General features: G+C 39.2%; 1 protein-coding gene across 1 annotated transcript in view; it reads right to left on the bottom strand.

Moving 5' to 3' along the window:
- The window catches only part of LOC126248530 (sodium channel protein Nach-like), a 157,288-nt gene that overhangs the window by 19,862 nt on the left and 112,924 nt on the right, over positions 1-24,502 (bottom strand). Inside the window, exon 9 of the mRNA XM_049949625.1 lies at positions 21,738-21,844. Within this exon, the coding sequence (XP_049805582.1) occupies positions 21,738-21,844 (107 nt within the window). The remainder of the gene's footprint in view (positions 1-21,737; positions 21,845-24,502) is intronic.

Here is a 24,502-nt window from a genome sequence, read left to right as displayed (position 1 = left end):
AGCTATCAATTATAAATTTTCACCAATCACCAGAAATTTTATCTCCACCAAGTTGTATCTCGGTCCTAGGTAATTGCATTGATGAATTAAAGTCACCCAACCCAGTTGACATAATCTGCCTCTCTGAACACCGTGTGACCACTGGTATAGGAACTAGGCCTAAGCACAATGAGAAACTCAGACAGGAGAGTACTGCCAATGTTAGAATAAGGAAAGGTTCTCATAAAAGTATAATTAAAAATAATGTAAGTATATTTCATCAAAATATTGGGAGTTTAAAGAATAAAGTAGATGAGCTTCTGGTTTGTTTAGAAGATTTAGAAGCTGGGAATGAAATAGATATACTATGCCTGTCTGAGCATCACATTGTTACTGATATGGATAAGGTAAATGTAAGTGGATATAAGCTCTCTGCACATGTAATGAGAGAAAATATGGAGAAAGGAGGAGTTGCCATATATGTCAAAAGTTATCATTGTGCAAAAAGTATAGAAACAAAAAAAGTTTTGTGTAGAGAAACATATAGAAGCATGTGCCTGTGAGCTTAAATTAAATAAAGGCACATTTATAATTGTAACTGTATATAGGTCCCCATCAGGAAATTTTCATCTATTTCTGAAAAATTTGGACTCCTTGTTGTGCTATCTGTCAGACAGGGGGAAGCAAATTATTATTTGTGGGGACTTCAATGTAGATTCTCTGAAAGAGGGTAATAGGAAAAATGACCTTGAAGTATTACTCGGATCTTTCAATTTGACACCTGTTATTGATTTTCCTACTCGGGTGGTAAAGGATAGCAGCTCACTGTTAGATAACTTCTTTATAGACCAAGATAAGTTTAACCAGATAAATGCTCAGCCTGTTGAGAATGGTCTTTCTGATCATGGTGCACAGCTAGTTACAATATATGACATAGCTCCATTCAGCAATATTAAACAGTCCTCCAAAGTAGTACGTCCAGTCAACGATTTAACAATTGCAAATTTCAGGGAAAGCCTACAGCAGTTAGACTGGGATGAGGTGTACCGTGAACCTGATGCCAATTTAAAATATAATTTATTTCATGACATTTTTGTAAATGCATTTGAAAACTGCTTCCCCAAGAAAATAGTTAAATATACTCGTAAGAAACCTTGTAAGAAACCATGGCTTACTAAGGGTATAAAAATATCTTGTAACCGGAAAAGGGAAATGTATCTGACAGCAAGAAAGAGTAGTAACCCAGAAACTATCAAAAATTATAAAAACTACTGTGTTATATTAAGAAAAGTTATTAAAAATCCAGGAGTATGTGTATCATGTCTGAAATCAGCAACTCTGATAATAAAATTAAAACAATTTGGAATATTATTAAAAGAGAAACAGGTCAACCAAGAGCAGAGGAAGACAGTATTACCATCAAATTGAATGAAAACTTTACGAACAAAAAGTCAGAAGTTGAAAATATTTTTAATAATCATTTTCTAAATGTTGTGGATATAGTAGGATCCAGGTGTTCATTAGAAGATGCTAGGCTGTTAATGGAAGAGGCCATACCTATGCAATTTGATACAATTGAAATCTCACCCACTTCTCCCTCTGAAATTAGGAAAATAATAAACTTGCTTAAAAGCAAAAACTCACATGGAATTGATGGCATTTCCAGCAAAATACTAAAAGCTTGTTCTCAACAGATAAGTAAGATTCTCAGCCACCTGTGTAATAGCTCTCTGGAACAGGGCATTTTCCCTGATAGACTGAAATATGCTATTGTTATACCTTTGCATAAAAAGGGGGATAGATCTGATGTCAACAATTACCGTCCAATCTCCCTTCTAACAGCTTTATCCAAAATTTTTGAGAAAGTATTGTATTCAAGAGTAGCTTCACATATCTGTAAAAATGAAGTACTAACAAAATGTCAGTTTGGTTTCCAGAAAGGTTTTTCAACAGAAAATGCCATATATGCTTTCACCAGTCAAATTTTGAATGATCTGAATAACCGAACACCACCCATTGGGATTTTTTGTGATCTCTCAAAGGCTTTTGATTGTGTAAATCATGAAATTCTGCTAGACAAGCTCAAGTATTGTGGCATGAGTGGGACAGTGCACAAATGGTTTAATTCGTACCTAACTGGAAGAGTGCAGAAAGTTGAAATAAGTAGTTCTCGTAACATGCAAAGATCAGCACATTCCTCAAACTGGGGAACTATCAAGAATGGGGTTCCACAAGGGTCAGTCTTGGGTCCTTTGTTGTTCTTATTATATATTAATGACTTGCCATTCTATATTCATGAAGAGGCAAAGTTAGTTCTCTTTGCTGATGATACAAGTATAGTAATCACACCTGACAAACAAGAATTAACTGATGAAATTGTCAATACTGTCTTTCAGAAAATTACTAAGTGGTTCCTTGTAAACGGACTCTCACTGAATTTTGATAAGACACAGTACATACAGTTCCGTACAGTGAATGGTATGACGCCATTAATAAATATAGACCTTAATCAGAAGCATATAGCTAAGGTAGAATATTGCAAATTTTTAGGTGTGTCCATTGATGAGAGATTAAATTGGAAGAAACACGTTGATGACCTGCTGAAACGTTTGAGTTCAGCTACTTATGCAATAAGGGTCATTGCAAATTTTGGTGATAAACATCTTAGTAAATTAGCTTACTACGCCTATTTTCACTCATTGCTTTCATATGGCATCATATTTTGGGGTAATTCATCACTGAGGAATAAAGTATTTATTGCACAAAAGCGTGTAATCAGAATAATAGCTGGAGTCCACCCAAGATCATCCTGCAGACATTTATTTAAGGATCTAGGGATATTCACAGTAGCTTCTCAGTATATATACTCTCTTATGAAATTTGTTATTAACAACCAAACCCAATTCAAAAGTAATAGCAGTGTGCATAACTACAATACTAGGAGAAAGGATGATCTTCACTATTCAAGATTAAATCTAACTTTGGCACAGAAAGGGGTGAATTATACTGGCACTAAAGTCTTTGGTCACTTACCAAATAGTATCAAAAGTCTGACAGATAACCAACAAGTATTTAAGAAGAAATTAAAAGAATTTCTGAATGACAACTCCTTCTACTCCATAGAGGAATTTTTAGATATAAATTAAGAAAAAAAACAAAAAAATATTTAAAAAGATAAAATTAAATTAAAAAATAAAAATAAAAAATAAAGAAAAACAAAAAAACACAATAAAATAAAGTTGTTATATTAACTTAAGTATGTTGTTAAATTAACCTAATTATGTCATTTATTGGAAAATTCGACTCGTTCCACATCATTACGAAATATTGTATTCATGATCCATGGAACTAGTATTAATCTAATCTAATCTAATCTAATCTAATCTAAACAATGTTATGCTATGGAGGTCATTCACCTGGTTTTCGATGGGTCCTGCGGTAGTAATCGAAGGCACCAAATAGTTGCGGAGCACGTGCATATTACATTGGACCACCTGTATCCCTTCTTGCCTGACGTCCTTCCCAACGGCGATGGTACCCTCCCGCAAGATAAATGTCAGTGTTAAAAGCCAAGAATAGCACTACAATGCTGTGACAAGTATTATGGTGAACTCATGTTGATGTCTTTGCTACTAACTTCGCCAAATTGGAGCCTGTTTTGGAAGCTATCAGGTGCCAGCTACGCGCCCACAAAACAACCTGTCCGTAATTTAAAGGCATTACGTAACCTGTGTGTACACATCTGGTACAACATGCCTTCAGAAACCTAGCAGGGATTTATCGAATTCAAGTCACGCAGAATCACTGCTGTATTGCGTTCCTAGGGTAGACGATCACGCTGTTACGCAGATGGTCATAAAGATTTTGCTCATCAGTGTGTTAATAAAGCTGATAACTCGTATATACAAAATGTGTTTATCGCTAGGCGTTCTTTCATAAGATATTGCAACTGTTAATCCATGAGAAACTTTGTATAAGTAGGGGTTGTGATCCAAGGAAATAATCATCTAACTTCATTAAAATCAGTATTTTATAAAGTAAAACAAATGCTAAGAAATCTCAAAACAAAGTAGTCCTACTACTATTCACTAAACCATTTTCAAAATACCATTCACTGTAACAGACTGCTGGAAAAGATACAGCTTTAAATTATTTATGTGATTCAGGAAAAACTATGCACTTGCACTAAAAGTAGAGTCTACGATTGGGAAGACTATATAAGTGACCTGCTTTTCCTTTTTACGTCATATACACTGTACTGGTCATTTCCTGAGAAGCTGTACAACTATGAAACTAAAACTAGTCATTTGTAGAATATAAAATCTAGATAAATCTACTTATGTTGCTTCATAGAAGCGTGTTTATATTTATTGAGGCTGTTAATGGAGAGGTATTGCTAATGTGGACGTACTCCATAGTAATTATCGGCTTTGCTTATCTTCTTCTACGTGGAGCGATGCTTTTATCGAGCTAGAGGACTAACCACTCATGAAACCAAACAAAGCGAACAAACAGTCTCTATTCCAGGTTAGGCAAGCAATTCCGATATTGCTGACGTCAGAGTGACCGTGGCGGTAAGAATAGACAGGGCTCTTACTATAAATGAGGTGAGTAAACAGATAGTTTGTCGTGTCTGCACTTAGGGTAGTAAACCAGATATTTTACTGGGAGAGGTCTGCGTAAAATGCTAGTTTCATACAAGACCATTCTCACAAGAGAAAGAAAATGTTTTGAGGAACTAATCGTTATGAGTTCTTTTAATATACGAAAAAACTTCCAAAAGATTACTGTAACTGCAGTCGTGCATCTGGAACGCTCTAGTTTACAAAGCCCGTCAACATCTCAAGACGATTGCGGATATATTCACACAGAACACTTATTACAGAAAGTTGAACTTAAATATCCTATATACATTATACTATTACCATGCTAAAAGCCTGTTATCTTGCATTGTGTTTCAGTATGTAAAATACTAGCCACGACACGCAATGGGCTTTGTAGCGGTGGGGTGGTTCGCTTGTGATGAGATAACACTACAGTATTCACCTTTGGCATGATTGTGTACAAGATATCTGAAATTTACCTAATAAAGAAATCTTTCCATTTCGTGTGTTTATTTACAAACGTAAACAGGCTAGCCGATTTCCCTTTGTATGAGACGGCGTGTGCCAAATAGGTCCTATTAAATTCCATATTCTAATACTCTTCTGTTCGTGGCTTTTTCGCATAATATTGCACTGCTTGTGTCAAGGCTTGTGTGTATCGTGATGCATTGTGTATTTTAGAGCAGTTGCGAGCGCCGCGTAAAAGTCAAACCACACTGAATCGCCAACGAAAGTGGTATAGACATGCGTATTCAAATACAGAGATGTATAAACAGGCAATACGGTGCTGCGGTCGACAACGATTATATATAAGGCAACAAGTGTCTGGCGCAGTTGTTAGATCGGTTGCTGCTGCTACAATGGCAAGTTGCCAAGATTTAAGTGAGTTTGAACGTCGTGTTATAGTCTCCGCACGAGCGATGGGACACATCTCCGAGGCAGCGATGAAGTGGGGATTTTCCCGTACGACCATTTCACCAGTGTACAGTGAATATCAGGAACCCGTTAAAACATCAAATCTCCGACATCGCTGCGGCCGGAAAAAGATCATGCAAGAACGGGACCAACGACGGCTGAAGAGAGTCGTTCAGCTTAATAGAAATGCAACCCTTCCACAAACCGCTGCAACTTTCAATTCTGGCCATCAACAAGTGTCAGCGTGCGAATGCGAACCATTCAATGAAACATCGTCGATATGGGCTTTCGTAGCCAAAGGCCCACTCGTGCACCCTTGATGACTGCACGATACAGAGCTTGACGCCTAGCCAGGGCTCGTCAACACCGACATTGGAGTGTTGATCAGTGGAAACATGTTGCCTCATAGGACGAGTCTCGTTTCAAATTTTATCGAGCGGATGGACGTGTACGGGTATGGAGACAACCTTATGAATCCATGGGCCCTGCATGTCAGCAGCGGACTGTTCAAGCTGGAGGGGGCTCTGTAATTGTGTGGGGCGTGTGCAGTTGGAATGATATGGGACCCCTGATATGTCTAGTTACGACTCTGGTAGGTGACATGCGCGTGAGCGTCCTGTCTGATCACCTGCATCCATTCATGTCAGTCGAGTCCGTGCCACGTCGTGTTGCGGCACTTTTGCGTGCACGCGGGTACCCTACATGATATTAGGTAGGTGTACCAGTTTCTTTGGCTCTTCAGTGTATACCATTAATTGTAAACGAAAATCGTGCATTTTGTAAACTTTTAGCGGCATATCCTCTTTCAGAAATTATCGTTCCCCATTTCATTGTGTATATAAGTGAAAATGTATATTTGTGAAACTTTTCGGACACAAGTGTTATGTATCCACCGAAAACTGAACAATTTTTGTATATTCTGTACATTTTGGCAGCAATACCATTTTTGAAAATAGTTTTCCCCTTTTTTTAGTATAGCCAGTTACGTGTTCAGAGCAATATTTCCAAATTTTTCTGCTCGTCGACCTGTTTCAATGTCTGAAATATTAAAGTCGGGACGGAAACGTAGCTCTCACGAATTCAACTATAACTTTTGCTCATAACTGTCAAGTCGTGTTCCCTTTGGTTTCCCGCTTCAAAGAAGATAATGTCGTCGACATTGTTAAATTGTCATGAGAATTTGTTACTGAGCATACCTCATCAAGCGTTCGAGAGACACAGTTATTTTCGAGAAGTCTGTAAATATTATCGTAGTTTTTTTAAACATATTTTCTTGGATATTAAAAGGAATAGGCAATCCTTGTTACGTAACGGATGCTGAATTTAAAATAATATCATAAAATTTAATTTAAAGTTAATTATTTGGTTTTGTGGTAAAAATTGTAGCAGTCTGTATGCAGCCCCACTGCGAGACAATCGAAGGCGCTTTATGAGTTGTTTGATATTTGTAAGCAACTGGAAATCGTTGTGACTGTTGTTAAATGATCGGAGGCTGCTTCTAATAGGTGCATGGGACAAAATGCTAGGAGTCACGCACTTGAAGTAACAACTATATCTCAAATACTATTATCTGCAACAGAAGCATAGATTCTGTCACTGCTCGCCGATTTGACCGCGAGTGGTGTGTCACTAGTAAGTTCAAGCGCCCTATACAAAGGAATAACTTATGTTATACACCCAACTCTCTAGTCCACAAGTTTGTTGTAATGACTTCCACTGAAATAAACTGAACCGGTTTCCTGTTAAGAAACCTGATGTGTTCCTGTCAGGGGGAGGCAAACACAGAAGGGTATGCATTTGCAGTTAAAACGATGTATAATGTTCTGTTAGGGACATGGCACAGGACTAGGTGCAACCCACCGCAAATTGTGGCACACATTAGAACGCAAGGTGCCTGTTGTCTCGGATCTGAGGTCATGTTTGGGTCATTCCAGTGATTGGCAGAGAGAGTTGAGAAGGTAAGCCTTGCTCACAAAACGAATCTTACGATCTGCACCATTGTCCCCAGAAATGATTAAGTGCATTTGGTTCTGGGCCAAGTAGAAGCCTTGATCTAGAGATTTCAGAGGTTCTGTAACAAGCTAAGTTATGAGTACCTGCGCTATATGGTTGGTTATTAGTAGGGTCGATGCAAATGAGATAGGGGTGCCCAACAATTTACAGGTTGCTACCTTGGTGGCTGATTGTATTTTGAGTGTTTTTTAGTCTAGGTGACTCTTCATCCAGTACGGATAGTGACAGCAGTAGGACGCCCCGATGCACTGGGGTAAGATTCAATGAAATGGTCCCCGCAAACGAAACGACTGAAATTCCAGTTCTCAACTGCCGAAAGATTCACAACATAACCTCAGAATTTTAAACATGCAGTGGACCTCATCATAATACTTGGCAGGACTTTTTAGACATTCGCCGTGTAACAGAAGTTTAATATATTTTTTGATTCGATTTTGAAATGAAGGCATTCATTTTATGTGCGCTGCAATCTTTTTCTGAAATCACAACAATTACTGCGGAAGCCTCAAGTTTTCGCAAATGTGAAAAGTTGTTCCGAAGTGCAAATGGTCATGTACCTAGAACAAATACTCCACTCAGATTTAAAAGAGTTAGAACAGAGAAAAATCTTGTGAACACTGTCCTAAACAGTATCAGAAGCGATTAGGACTGATGAGTGATGCTCTCCAGAAGTCGAAAAAGCTGCCTAATCTAGACTGTATGTGCAGCAGACACCAGGCTTTCATCATATTGTTAGTGACTGCATGATTCGAAGACTTCGCGCTGGAAATTTCAGATGCTGTGCGCTGGATTAAAGGACTGGATATCCAGTTGTGAAGCACAAACATTACTAAGTTTCTCATCTGTAAATATGTATGTACTTATATGTAACGCTGACATTTCTGTACTAGACAAACGCTAAATAAATAATTATTACTCTGTGACACACCAATAGCCAGGAAAAGAAAAAAAATTAAGTATTATCAGAAACCAGTTACAGGTTAAAAATATTTTGAAACAAAAACTATTGCTAATTAAGTCAAATTTCCTTTTGTCAAGACAAGAAAAATTGTCAACACATTAAAGAGACTCAGTTCATTTGCAAATATCATGTCTTCCGTAATAGAAGACTATCTTCCTTTTCAAGGTTTAAGACGGACTAAGTGTGGCTTAAAACTAAGCAACTAGTTTTAAAAATGTACAGAGCTTTCTCACTATAAAGTTCTTTAACCGAAGAATTAACAACATCCCCAAATAGCTTTAATGTATCATTCAGCACTTACATATGTAGAACTCATAATATTTACAAACACTGCTTAAATCCAAACCTCATGTCTCACAACAACATAAAAGCAAAAAATAAGGAACTGCTTATAGCCGTTCCTGATACCCGTTCCTTCACGTGATTCTAAACTCGTTCACTACATTAAAACACCGACCGGGAAACACGTGTTCCTAGGCACACTATCCTCTAATTAAAATACTCTCCCCTACGCCCGAATCTGACAGAAGTCAGATTTTTTTTGTGAATCTAAGTAGGCAGGACGGTCAGAACCAATTTGGAAAGCGTGTAAGGATGTTGTATGATAGGTTGTGCTGAGAAATAATTGTTAAGGAAAACATTCGTTACTCTGCGCCGTTTCCGAATTAATTAGCACTGAAGTTAGTCAATAAGCCGTGCAAATTGAAGCAACTCGCCAGATACAATTAGTTGTCCGCAAAGTATAGATAATAGTCCCGGAGACTGCTAAGCCTTTTTTGTTCGGGTTCGATCATTACTACCAGCCCAAGACCAATTTCTGTAACGTTTTCAGGAAACCAAGCAAAGAACACGTGTGGTGACCATCTCTGGGGCGTCGCTTAAATCTGCGCCCGATTCGGCCTGATTGACTAAATACAATGCTAAATAACTCGGAAACGCACAACGAATCGATTTTTTTTCTTGAACAATTGTTTCTCATCACAACCTACCCTGAAATACTCTCACAAGCTTTTCACACTATTTTTGACCACGCTGTATACTGAAAGGATAGGCTAATGCGAAATAAAGATGGTGTATTCGTTGCAGTAGACAAGAAACTCGCATAAACGATGATCGAAATTGAAGTTCAAGCGAGGTTGATTGGGGAGGACTATGTACCAAGGGTGGGCATCAATTTGTAATTGTTTCTTTCTATGTATCACTAAAATCTCATCCAGATGTAAGCCAGATCTTTAGAGATAACCTCAGTTAATTAGCACATATGTTGCCCAATCCGAATCATAGAATTATCATCGGAGGAGACCAATCATCTAACAGGCAACTGATAATTTACTGTTTTTTTAAATAATGAGCGTCTCAGGACATCCTGCGCAACATTACTAAATACCTTCTCTGAAAATTACCTTGGCCAAGTAGTTCGAGGGTCCAGTTGTGATGAAACTGTGTTGCACCTAATGGCAACAAAGTGACCTGACCTCTCTGAGGATGGCTGTAATGAAACTAGTATCAGTCGTCATGTGGTAATTTTAACTTCAGTGATTACGAAAGTACAAAGGGCAACTAAAACAATTAGGAAGGTTTAACTGAGTAATAAGTTAGGTAGAGACAGGAAATTCTATAGAGGCTTCCCGCGCGAATTTAGACAGCCAGGTCTACCTGTTGTAACAGCATTAGAGAAACAACAGCAAACCAGACACTGTCTCTCCATGTAGCTTTGATTTCTTGAGTTGCTAATGCAGTGGATTGCATTGTTATTGCTTCTTTTCTAGTTAAAACTGAATTTCACGTGAATACAGACGTATTATGCCGTTGCTCAGTGGAACAACGTTACCCACAAAACCCAGGCTGCTATGTATTCCTGTTTCCCGTAAAATGTCGCTTGCTAGCGCGCATTGGTATCTCGGTGCAAATAAGCGGATAAAATAACTTTTCGTAAGGCAAGAGTACGCACAGAATATTTCCTCCTTGAGGTAGATTGCGATTTGAAAAATGAACATGTTAAAGAAGCATTAACAAATTTTTCCCAAGTTAAATCTATCCTTTTTTGTCGTTACTTATGTGTTCTTCGTTAACATTAAGTACGACGTTTCTGTACTTCTCATTAATTGGTGAAAATAAATGAACGTGGTAACAGACTACATACTTTTGCTGTTGAACGTGATGGTCTTGTAATTTACCCAACAAAAAGAAAAGGGAACTGAATACCAGGGAGTCACCAACTGATAGCCAGCAGCTAACCTACAGTCAGCCTACAGTACTTTGCAATACTTTGGTTGGATTTTTCAGCTTCAAACTAAAAAGAAAGTGACAGTAAAGTATGTCATAAGAAAACTAAAAAAACCAGTAAAATATGAAATGAAAGGCAAACTGAAAGAAAATGTCAAAGCATTGTCTGATGTAAAGATAGATGAAATGATGCCCATCAAAAAATAAATGTTGCAGCCTGAAACAAAGGAAAGGAAGTGATGGATGAGTGACGAAATATTACAACTACTGAATGAAAGAAGAACATGCAAAGCAGATCCTCGTGGGTAGAGAACAATGAACAAAGTTATCTACGGGAAAATCAGAGAAGTAAAAGAAAAAGAACTGAAAGCATACAGCTCAGATACTGAAACTTTACAAACTGAATATCACAAGTCCATTATTTATAAGAAAGTAAAAGAAATGACTGGGTACTTTCATGCAAGACCGTCATCTACGTTAGTAGATAATGATGGTAAGCCGATCATCGTCAAAAACGAAAGAACGCAAGACTGGAAGAACAATTAGGAAGCATTTTTTCATGACGATAGACCAAATTCATCTGACGTCACTCGAGAAATAGGACCAGATATTACGGCGGATGATGCGAGATCAGCAGTAAGAGCAATGAAAGACGGAAAAACAGCAGTACCAGATGTGATGCATTTGGAAATCCTTCAATTGTCTGATGAAGAACAAATAGAAAGGTCGACATCACTGTTCAATAAAATTTATAATTCGGATATCATTCCTCAAAAATGCCATCAATCAATTTTGATCCCCCCCCCCCCCCAACCCTAGAAAAAAAGAACCAGGAGCCAAAAAAAATGTAGTGATATCAGTACAATAAGTTTGATGAACAATCTCCTGAAAATGTTTCTAAGAGTTATTCACGAAAGAATCTACAAATTTTGCGAAGAGTAGATGGCACCTACAGAGAGTGATGTCATAAATGCTGTCAGTACTCGAGAGGCTCAGATCTGGATTCAAATCTTAATATAGAGGTACAGAAACGTGACTGTGACAACTTCGTCTGTTTCATTGATTACCAAAAGGCTATTGATAAAAGTTTACAAAACGGGCGAGGTACTAAAAATCGTAGGATAGATGACAAAGACCTCTCGATCGAATTTGACCTATATTCGAAACCATCTGCTGCTGTTGGTAAAAAATGAGAAACTTGAAACAGTATAAATATTCCGAGCAATGAGACAGGACTGTATTTTGTGATTATTGATCACGATCCTGCCCCTGAAAATGTCTAAGAAGGATCATTCTGGAATGGAGATGGGCTGAACAATATCCTCTACCCTAATGACCATTTAATATCTGGTGACAACTTAAAATAGTTCAATATTTTCTATCGCCAATCAGCGAAAGCAGTAAGCATAATGGCATAGCAATCAAAATTTACGATCATCTGCACGAAGACATATTGAATTGCCATCTAAACATTAATCGTAAACTTATTGAACAAGTAAACGAATACACGCGTCTGGGAACTAATATTAACAACCAACTGAATAACGTGCAAGAAATCGAAGTTCATATTGAGAACAACAGAGCTACTTTTTAATATGCCCAAGAACCATCACCTCACAATCGAAACAAAATTAAGATTTCTACGTTGCTACATATTTTCCGCCCTTCTCAATGTAACTGAGACTTTGTTTTTTTACCAAGAAGACGGTCAGACGACTTGTGGAATCTCGGGTATGGTTGTACAGGAGTATGCATAGAGTGCCATGGACTGATAAAATCACTAACTCAGAAAAAACGCAGAAAACTGCATCTCGGTCATGTAATGAGGAACGGAGACAGGTATAACCTGGTGCACAACATTCTTTAAGGAAAGATACATCATGATGAAAGAGGACGAGGAAGTAGAACAGCCGGCCGCAGTGGCCGAGCGATTCTAGGCGCTACAGTCTGGAACCGCGCTGCTGCAACGGTCGCAGGTTCGAATCCTGCCTCGGGCATGGGTGTGTGTGATGTCCTTAGTTTAGTTAGGTTTAAGTAGTTCTAAGTTCTAGGGGACTGATGACCTCAGAAGTTAAGTCCCATAGTGCTCAGAGCCATTTTTGAAGAAGAACATCTCGGCACGGAAACATAATAACATTAAGGACATAAGCTTCACACATGAGTGAGGAACTTCTTTCAATAAGGAAACTGATTTAGCTTTGATGGTCACCAACATCCAACACGGATAGGCTCTAGAAGAAGAAGAAGAAGAAGAAGAAGAAGAAGAAGAAAGAGACTAATTGTACATTACCGAACTTTACATATAACTGCTCGTTTCAAAGGAAGAGAGAATCTCTTGTACTGTATACGAGATAAGTGTACGTAAAAAAAAAAAAAAAAAAAAAAAAGATAGCCTTGACGACCTTATTTCTGATATTTGTGAGAGGAAGAGAGAACTTGATCAAGTAGTTAATACTGAATCTGTTTCACATTTAGTCCTATTGGTAAGAGATATGTATGCTCTGACCCTCAGGAAATAACCAGTGACTGTAAGGTTTTAATGGCGAAGTCATTTCTTACAGAACTTTGCAAAGTAAAAACCTTAATAGGAGTGACGTGCAGGCCACTTTGTCACAGTGTTTCACGTCACGACAGATTCGTTGCTAGTAGTAATGATGTGACGAGTCTGGGCGCCTTTGCACTCAAGTACACAATTTAAGTATGTGATTCCACTATTGCCACAGGCAAGGATAGCGGAGACTTGACCTTGAAGAGTGTCACCGCGGGTTGCATAAACGCCAGGGTTAGTGATAACCGTCAACGACCTTGACACGGATGCATGATTTCATCAGTGACCTTGAATGTATATCATCAAGATAGTAGCTGGCAGAACAATTTTAAAAACATGGCAGTAAGTTTAAAAATTAAAGTTGGTGGTGGTCAGTAATTTTAGAAACATTAATAATTGCGAATGACAGTGAGTTTAAAAATTAAAGATGCATTCTATGACAGTACATGATGGCGGTATTCGATTATTTCTAAAAAAAAAAAAAAAATTTCTTAATCACAAGCGCACACAAATAAAATTGATGCATTATTTTTTCATACAATTAATGAGTTATATATAACATGTATTGCCTTCACACATTCAAACAAGCACAATAAAACTGGTCACCTCTGTAGCAGAATGATTGGTGTCACTATCTTTGGTACAAAAGGATACAGATTCGATTACCGGTACCTGCTTATGTTAATCTGAGGTGGGACGTCTGAAATGGGGATTCACTCAGCCTCATTATAAAATCAGTCACCATCATTTTTCAGGTGATAATGGCCCTAAGTTACTGTATTTACCTTATCTAGAAGCATAAAAAAGTTTATCAACCCGTGTCAGTGTGTGCTGTTTAACAGTAGAAACTATATGGGCACTTCGACTGAATAAGATGTATGTGCACACTGCTTGATAGAAAGTGGTGTGATGGAATGAGAAACACGTCATACAGAAAAAAAGTGGTAGAACGCAAATGTGTAAACTTGTTTTTTCGTTACTGTAGGCTAATGCTGAATCAAACAGCAACGACCTCAGCCAGTCGGTGGTGGCACAGAGGGCGGAGAGCAAACAAGTGTCTGACAATGCGTAATCTCAGACGTGCCTGTCTTATCGGCGGTTGCCGCAACAAGAATCTTGTGAAATCTTAATGTTGATATCAGCTTTTAACCACGAATTAAGTCATCTCTCAGACTGCTTGTTTAGATGCGTGCTTATCGGAAAGGTTTCTCCTTTATACTTTCATTCGTGTTAGTTTCTTTGGTGTTGAATCAGAATTTTACAGCAAATTCTGCTAGTTAACACTTATGGGAGCTAAAAATGACAGCTTTGAAGAAATAAGTGTTCAGTGCATTGAAACTGCTTCGCTAGAACTGACAGCAATACAAAGGGGTTCTAAGTCCGCTCAAATACTTAAAAACACAGGTTCTCGCACTTTCTGTGTATAAAAGTGAAGTTCCTAGGGCAAAATCGCACTATATGTAGACTATTGAATGTTTACCTGGAGTGTATGAGAGTTATGATGAAACTTATTCCACGTAGGTAATTCAATGATTAGATATTTCCCCATCCATAACATCAAGAGCTTATAAAGAGTATCATGCGAAGAAGATATTCAAGAAGCAACCACTTCAGCTTCCCATCGAAGTTTACGAGGCCTGTTGAAAATCAAGTGAATGCTGTTATTAAAAACCTAATGACATATGTAACTACCCCACAACAGAGATCACACATATGTAATGGAGACCGAAGCTTGGTATAATACGGCACACATGACGTTTAAGCTTTGGCAAGACTGAACTAGCTGAGTGAGCGTTTTGCTTGTTGCAGCAAGTCTTTTCTTGCTGACATTCAATGCATTTGACACTCAGCTAGGTGTAATATGACATGCACGTCAGACGTTGGCAAGAATGAAATTGCTGACTGAGCTATTTGCTTGTTTGTAACTGTCTCATATAATCGGAGTACTATGACGTGCATCTCAATTAAGCACTGGCAAGACTGAACTCACTGACAATGGACTTTGTAAGCACCAACTTGTCTGTACTTCTTGTATTTCAGTGATATATTTTCTTCTTGGAATATGCAAGCAACTCTTCAAAAAAGTAACATATGTTGTGTTTTAACAGTGTTTAAATTCTTACCTACTCATTAATTGCTGTAACTTAGACATGCTTTTTAAATTAAACATTGCAGAATCTATTGTTTCTATCATCAAAACATCCGATCATGAAGAAAATTCGATACATTTAGCAGCGCTCCCAAAAATGTAAATCTGACATGCAGTAAGTCTTCCACTTCCTGATTCCTCCTTAAACACATTCAAATCGTTCACGAAACCTCTTCAAATTTCCTTTTCCAGATATTTGTTATACATATTTCAGACCTTGCCATATCTGTGAACGCAGCTTTGTTGTCTCTCATAAAGCATGCTTTTTCTCATTCAGTGTTGTAAACTCTGTATGCAGCTACAGATAGACCAGTGACTGTCTAAAATAGAGACGATCAATCGCCGAGAAACTCAGCATCTCAGCCCCTAAAGTGATAGAAGAAGAAGGCCTAAATCTCTCGCTGTTTAACCATTTTCCTGTTGCACTGTGAACATGTGCTTACAATCAATTCAGTTGTTGAATGAGCATTACAGTTTTAATACATGTCTTTCAGTTCTGTTCGCCGGAAGATTAGTTGTAAAAGTCAGGTGGTTTAATCTCGATGAAATATCTGTGGGAAACTGGCGTTGTGGCAAAAAAGGCAAACTGAAGCAAACTGTGTACTCGAAGTTGTATTTAAATCCACTTCTCATTTGCTACAGAGATTAGAATAGCTTTTCTGAAAGAAGAATACAGACAAAGACAAAGACAAACAAAACAATGTATTTAGAAAGCAGAGGGCAGAGAAGAAGATTATGATGAATATGATGTTGATCAGTATGATGATGAATACAACGATGATGAATACAATAATGACGAATACAACGATTATGACTAAAACGATGATGAGTGCAATGATGATGAATACAACGATGATGAATACAGTGATGATGACTATGACAACGATGAATACGACAATGATGATTATGACAATGGCTATGACGATTATGAATATGATGATGAATATGATGATGGTTATGATGTTGATGATGATGATGATGATTATGATGATGAATATGATGATTATGATTATGATGACGCTGAATACAATGATGTATACGATGATGATGGCGACGATGATGAACATGATGCTGAATATTACAAAGGGTGTTCAAAAAGTTTTGCACAGTCGTCTCTAATTTTTTTATTTTCTGCAGGAGAATGAAATTTTTTGTCAACATACCTGGAAGCATTTAGCTATAAGTTGGTATATAAAAGTATTTTCTTTTATTTACAGTTGAGCCGTAATGGACCGTGAAGTAGATGTCAGACTGCGGCAACGGTCGGTGATGGAGTTCCTCTTCAAGACCGGCGATGACTCTGCCACAGGAAGTTGCTCCCTGTTTATGGGGAGGACACAGTGGATCGCAGCAGTATCCAGCGGTGGCTGCAGAGGTTTAAAGAAGGTGATTTCTCTCTACTGGACAATCCACGATGCGGTAGACTATCGACGGCAGTGAGTGATGTTAATAAGGAGAAAGTTGATCAAATCATCCAAAATGACAGATATGTGACAACACGACAGCTTGCTGAAATGACTCGTTTGCCATTGGTTAGAGTGGTATCCCTGCTACAGTCACTAGGGTACAGAAAAATCTGTGCACGTCGGGTGCCTAGATTATTGACAAGAGAAATGGAAACGATGAGGAACAATATGTGCGAGGGTCTCATGAAGACCTTTACTGAAGAGTGGAAACAGTCATTACCCAGGATGAAACATGGCTTTTTTTTCGAATCTGAGAGGAAAACCCAATCCACGGAGTGGCATCATCCGGGTTCCCCTCGGAAGAAGAGACCAAGACTTTCATGAACAGCAGGCAAAAAGGTGATGGCTTCCTTCTTCTGGGATCAGTGCGGTGTCATTTTCATTGTATTTTTGGAACCTGGCTCCACAATTAAGCGGGACCGTTACTGGTTGTCATTGGACAAGCTGCGACGTGCCACTAAGACCCACAGACCAAAGCTTCAGGGTCAGCTCATCAGACTACACCATGACAATGCCAAACCCTATACAGCCCTTATGAAGCTGCAGAAAATCAGGAAAAGGGGGTTAGAAAATTGTTCCTCATCCTTCCTACAGTCCAGACTTGGCTCCGTCTGATTTTTACCTCTTTGGTCGCCTGAAGGCTCACCCGTGCGGTAAAGTATTTGATAGTGAGAAAGACCTTATTTCCTGTGTCAAGTGATGGTGTAAAAGTCAATCCCCAGAATTTCACCAAAGTGCATTTATATCATGGAAAGAACGTTGCGCCAGATGCGTCACAACTGATGGGGGCTAAATTGAGTAGGCTCTATGTATAGCTAAATGTTCGAAGTGAGTTCACAAAAAGTTTCGTTTTACACCTGCAAAAAATAAAAAAGTTAGAGACGACTGAACAAAACTCTTTGAACGCCCTTTGTATGATGGTGATGAATAGGATGATGATGAACATGATTATGATGTACATAGTTGGAAGATGATGATGACGGTATGATAAGAAAGAGTCATGAAATAAAATTATATGAGACATGGGGAAAATTTGCAGCATCATTTTTTTGTTGAGCCAAAAGACAAAATGTGTGATTCACTATACAGTACCAGATTTGAACTGATATCAAAATTGTGGATGAAGGTGCTTCACCAGGAGTTTTCAATGGAGATGATTTAATAATTGACAGTCTGAGATAATGGTCAGCAAACCACAGCTCATGAGCTCTATGCAGCTCTTTGGTCCCTTCTTGAGAGTGGCTCTTCCGGGAAATACACATGCGGTCGTTTACGGAGAGTGCGAATGAAACTTCATGGCCCGTGCGAGTCTATTTTGAAGCGGCGTTTGACAGGGGTGTAGGTGACAAATCACGTACATTTCCTGCCACCCACACCACTTTTGCTGCTTGTGACAGCAATGTCGAAAGTGGAGGGGGGAGGTAGTACTTCGAAGTAAAGCGCGTGAAATAATTTTTAGCGTGCTGAAGCTGATGAAAAATAAAGTAGCTGAAGGGACATCCATTTATCTGAAAGGTGTGGGTTTCTTGTGAAGTGTGGCAAAAGCTTGTTATCTGCCGAAACAAGGAAATCGGGTTTTAATGATCTAACTCATTTGGAAAGCAATTTAATACTAACTCTTAGTCATAAATAAATGAAAGAGACAATAATAGTAACGAAGAAATATGAGCTTGTGAAATAACAAATAAAAGTACTTCTCGATATCAGTGGTTTTCTTATTTCTGTTTTTACATGCTTCCTTGGTATGTCATTATTGGGCGACTTCTCTGAAGCAAAGATAGAGTTTGCTATTTTTTCCTTATACGGATCTACATATTCAAGTGAATTCTCATTTTCGAGCGTGGAGTCGTCTTATAATTGCAAACCAGGATATCTTCCAATTGAATAGTATCAATAAAGAATATCGGTATTACGTTTTATTCAACGAACGTGAAGCTTAACTAAAACTTAAAAGCTGAAATAAAGTTCATTAAGTAAATTTTAGGGACCATTCTCGAATGAAAAATGTCTAAGCACGAGAGAGGTATACTGAGACAGTATGGACATGCGGACAGGATAAAGGGTAGAAGATAGAGGATAAAAGTATACAAGGACTGATATTGGTGGGAAAGTTGAAAGGCGTCGACCTCAGTAAAAGAACCTCACACAGACTGAGGACGTTTTTAGCAAAGCCAGCTTAGGAGTACCCTAATTAAGTAAATAATGATGCAACAACCTATATAGTTTGAGTTTTAAGAATTTGGCTCTCAGAAGAAATTTCAGTCTTTACACTATTCATATTTGGCTCTTTTGACTAATGTATTTTCCGACCAATCTCCAGTAAGATATCTGGAAGAACTGGATTATGTAATGTATTGTTTAAAATTAAACCTCTTAAAAAGAGTTACACAATGTAAGATATTCAAAATTATGGCAAAATTCTTAAGGCAGCCAATGCTAATAAGTAAAGATATGACCCACACACACAAGTAAATTCCGACAGAGGCTATAAATATACGAACATCATTAAGCCTGAATAAGATAAAATTTACAGGTCACTAGCGGTTCCTGGTCATGCGTTATAGTGGCTCAGTCTGGTTACATGGAATAGAAACAAAACAGAAAGCACACAGTTCTGACATGTATGGGACTTGGATATACGTATTAATCCGTTTCTCTACCCCTGTCTCTGTGCAGCTCCACCTCTTCATTTCATTGTCCACCTTCTCTTCCTTCCCCTTCTCTCTGTCCACCACCTCCTTCCACCATTGGCTGTCCATATTCACCTTCCCCTCTCTCTCCATATCCTCCTGCCCTCTCTCTCCATATCCTCCTGCCCTCTCTCTCCATATCCTCCTGCCCTCTCTCTCCGTCCATCTCCCCCTTTCCACATTCTATCCCCATTTCCTCCCATTCCTCTATCCACTTCCTCTTCCCCCTCTCTCTAACGTTGAGCCTTGCTCACTGTTATTGCATATTCTGATTCTGTAGTAGTGTTCTAATCATGAGCGAATAATCCATAAATACGACTTTCCTTTTTGCTAACAACGTTTAACTATTATGTACTTTGTATATGCATATATTTATATATTAAAAATATATAGCCTCTGTATATTTCAAAGTTCATCAGAGTATCGTGTAAAAAATTCAAGGAAATCGGTCACGAACTTTTCGAGATTTTGATAATAACGTGTCCTCTTCACACATTGCGTATTTATTTGAGTATAATACGTATAATACACACTAAAATAGGAATATAAAAACGCACGTACTCTAATTCAATGCGTCACTTTCGAAGCAATCGGTGAAGAACTTTCACAGCTTGAAGAATGTGAGCAAACGAACATTACCTTTTTATACATATTCCCCATACATTTATTACACATAGTTTATATATTATATGTGGCACTCTAGTAGCTATATAAACACATGCAGTATTTGAATGCAATTTCAAAGCAAACGGTGAAGGAGTTTCGGACATTTACGAATTTGTACAAACGAACATTTACGGTTATATTTCTATAGGAGATTATTCACAGATAATGTAAATACGGTTCCGGAAGAGAACAATTTCAGATCCTAATTCAGTTGTGCCTAATGTTGGATGAAGAAACCTCACCAGGTTTGGTCAGAGGATAAGATGCGATTCAAGGAGCGTATGCAGCATGCAATTCAACTTCCCGTCAGACACGTTTTTAAGTCATTGACTGAAGAAAAACAATTATTCCGACAGAAGACTGAGATAGACCAAGATGAAGACGTTAAAATCAAAGAAAATTATGTATTTATGAAAGCAGAAGGTGGAGATGATAGAGGAAAAGAAGAGGGTGATTACAATGAGGAAGATGATGATGAGGGGAAATTATAATGATGATGGCGATGTAGAAGAACAAAATGATTGTGAAGGGGAAGAAGTTTACAATTGGCAGAGGGTCTCCAAGAAACTGCCAGCAGATATCGTCTGGAAAAACTTGAATGAATTCGCATAGGTGAAACGCAGCCTGCTGCTTGATTGCCTTGGGGATGGAAGGAAAGGGCACAAAGGGCTTTATAAAACCATTTGTGACATATTAATTTTAAATCCACTTTATTACAATCACCAGGTTCCTTGACAAATATATAGAAATTATCATAACTAAGAAAAATGTCAACTGAAATCGAACGGAATAAGTTTCAGCTGCGAGACTATCGGCTAATCGAGATGCGAAACTTGTCAAGGAATTGAGACACCATCTCATTCTAACCAACAGAAGTAAAATTACGTTAGAGTGCGTGTGATAACAACTGATCAAATTTACATCTTGGATGCAGCCCACTACCCTCAAGAATCTCTTTTCTCTAAAAGTAATTAATTTTAAATGGAATTCAATCAACTCTCATTGATTTCTAATGGCGCATGTGTCCAATCCGGCGAGCAAAGTGGGCACCTCAAGGTAAATACCAACAAAATCAAATCGATACGAAGCAAAATTTCACAGGAAGGTGTCCGAGATTCAACGAATGTACATGCGCTTAGACAAGAACTGACCGTTCAACTTGCCCCACATGTTGACAGCTCAGGACTTCTTGGACAGCAGGAGTTTTACTACCTGTTCCCACTGTCTCCTCCTCACCGAACTCGTCGTAAATTCGTGTCACAGTTCAACTGCGTTGACTTCTTGTGCATCATTCAGCTGGAATTATCTTCACGTCGTTTTAGAACGAGATTCATTTTGGCTGCTCTGTGCAACGAAGTAACCTACTAAAATTCACAGTTGTATTCTGGGGAATTCTTAAACGAAAGAAATTTAAAATTATTCTAATAAAAATGGAAACCACAAACAGCATTTAGATAACATTCCTCACAGAAACTGAAAATCTGTAATCTACTTGTAGAATTAATTGCTTTTTAAATTACCTATGAGTGAGTTCCAATTGTAAAGCACGTCTCGACGGTACCGCAGTGTCAGCAGCTCCTGCAGGTAAACGTGGAGGATGGTCTGATTGACAATCTGTACGTCTCCGCTGCAAAAATAAATTATAAAACAAACTTAAAAGATTAAATACGTATACGAAATATAAGGGGTGCTCAGAAAGAAACGAGCCGGAGTCTGGAATGCGCAAACCGGTGACAGGAGGGTAATATCGAGGCGTGTGTAACGAGGTGTGGTTCCGACCAGAGCGTGATAGTTCGCAGCTCGTCGCTAGAGGGCACGCGTGCACGTCACGTGACTATACAGATCTAGCAGCAGTGTGCATCAATCGTCCAATGCTGCCAGTCGCATTGCAAACAGTTATATGGAGCCGTCCAAAGAAGAGCAAAGAGATGTTGTTCGTTCTCTGACAGCAGAAGAAGTAGGAGGAACGGACATTCATCGGCGAATGTCACAAGCGTACGGCGAACACTGCATGTCCCTTGCAACGGTCAAGGCGTGGCACAAGCGCTTCGTTAGCCGATGATGCACGGTCTGGAGCACCACACTGCATTACCGATGACATCGTCCAGCTGGTTAATGCACACATTACCCAGGACCGCCGAGTGACAGTGAAAGCCATAGCCGCCGTGGTCGGACTGAGCGTCGGAAGTAAGGCACACGGGATTAGCAGAGCGGTCTGAGGCGCTGCAGTCATGGACTGTGCGGCTGGTCCCCGCGGAGATCCGAGTCCTCCCTCGGGCATGGATGTGTGTGTTTGTCCTTAGGATAATTTAGGTTAAGTAGTGTGTAAGCTTGGGAACTGATGACCTTAGCAGTTAAGTCCCATAAGGTTTCACGCACATTTTAACATCATGAAGTAACGACTGCACATGCGCGAAGTGTGTGCCCAACGGGTGCCCCACAGTCTTCAACCACACCAGGAAGCTTGTCGAATGGCCCACTGTCTTGCGCATCTGCAGCGCTATCCTCGGGAAGGGAATGCGTTCGCGGCACGAGTGGTGGCTGGAGATCAGTCATGGTGTCATCACTTCAAATCAGAATTAAAACGACAAAGTCTCCAGTGGAAACATCCAGGGTCACCACCACTAAAAGAATCCAAGGCCATCGACATGAGTGCAGGAAAGGTCATGCTGATGTTCTCCTTCGACCAAGATGGCCCCCTTCTGATTCACTTCCTGCATCATGTGACAACAGTGAAAGCTCGGCGTTACTGATAAACCTTGACTACCCTTCGCCAAGCAATCAAACAAAAACGATTAGGCAATCTCACCTATGGGGTAATTCTGCTCCACAGCAATGCAAAGCCTCATACGGACAACACAGTCACGGCACTTCTCCAGAAATTCAAATGAGAGGTTCTCGGCCACCCTACATACAGTCCGGACCTCTCTCCCTGTGATTACGCTATTTTTGGTCCCCTTAAAAAGGCTCTGAGAGGCAAACTAGTCACCTCGGACGACGCCGTCCAGCTGTACGTGCGGAACTGGTTAACATCGCAGCCCTGGGAATTTTATGAGACAGACATTCACCGCCTTGTGTCACAGTGGGACAGGTGTCTCAACAGCCAGGGTCAATACTTCAACATACTGGTACTGGTTTCTGTAATTATGCCTCTGGCTCGTTTCTTTTTGAACGACCCTTACATATTGTGAAAGGCACAAATGTCAGTTACGGAATTGTAACTCATCACAAAAGCACAGCTGAAAACGTATGCGTTACTTTTATGGGGTAATGTGTTACTTTTATTGCAATAACGACAATAGAATAACAGAACGACGTGCTTAAACACTCACAAATTTTAAGTTTCTCTTTTTAAAAAAAAACAGTTTTATATCGAATGTCGAAAAGTATGTCAAAGTATCTAGTTCCTACGGAAATGCTTTACTTCTAAACTGGAAACAGAAATTTTATGTACACGATGTTAATGATTTAATGTGTGTCTAAGGGACTGATACCCTTCTTCGTAAGTTTCATTTTCGACCCTGCGTGGGTGGTTAGCGTCATCTTGATTGTTTCTGCAGGTGTTTTCTTGGGGCGTGGAGAGTTACTCCTTCCCAGCGCCTTCTACCACTCTGTTATACGAAGATCAGATCATTCTTAATGCCAATGTATGTAGTTTGTATTACCTTTGAAGGCAACGTGCCAACGGCCTACCCGCAGTGGTAACACTGGTCCCCGACAGCTAACCGAAGTTAAGCAGTGTTGGGATTGGTTAGAACTTGGATGGGTGATGGTCCACTCTGCCGAGCGCTGTTGGCAAGGAGGGTGCACTCAGACCTTGTGAGACAAATTGAGGAACAATTTGACTGAGAAGTGACGGCTCCGATCACGAAAACTGACAACGGCTGGGAGAGTGGTGTGCTGACCACGTGCGCCTTCACAGCCACATCCAGTGGTGCCGATTCTGAGGATAACACGGCGGTCGGTCAGTACCAGTGATCCTTCCGAGGCTGTTCGGACGGAGTATAGTGTTAGTTACATGAAGCCAACAGAGTTCATTACTACGTAAAATACCTTTCCCACACATTGAGTTTGGTTTATTCTGGTGCATCCAGTAATGTATCATCGGTATATGAACAACTGCCATAAGAGGGACACACTTCAACAAAATTGGAATGTCCGTCAAGGGAAAAAAATGTAATTCACACACCGAGGGGACAAAAGTCATGGATACCTCCTAATAGAATGTCAGACTTCCTTTTTCTCTGTGTAGTGCAGCAACTCAACGTGACATGGACTCAACAAG

This window comes from Schistocerca nitens, chromosome 1 (genome assembly GCF_023898315.1).
Source record: "Schistocerca nitens isolate TAMUIC-IGC-003100 chromosome 1, iqSchNite1.1, whole genome shotgun sequence".
Lineage (NCBI taxonomy): Eukaryota > Metazoa > Arthropoda > Insecta > Orthoptera > Acrididae > Schistocerca > Schistocerca nitens.
The sequence above is the reverse complement of the archived record's forward strand: the minus strand, read 5'-3'. Positions and strand labels throughout refer to the sequence as shown.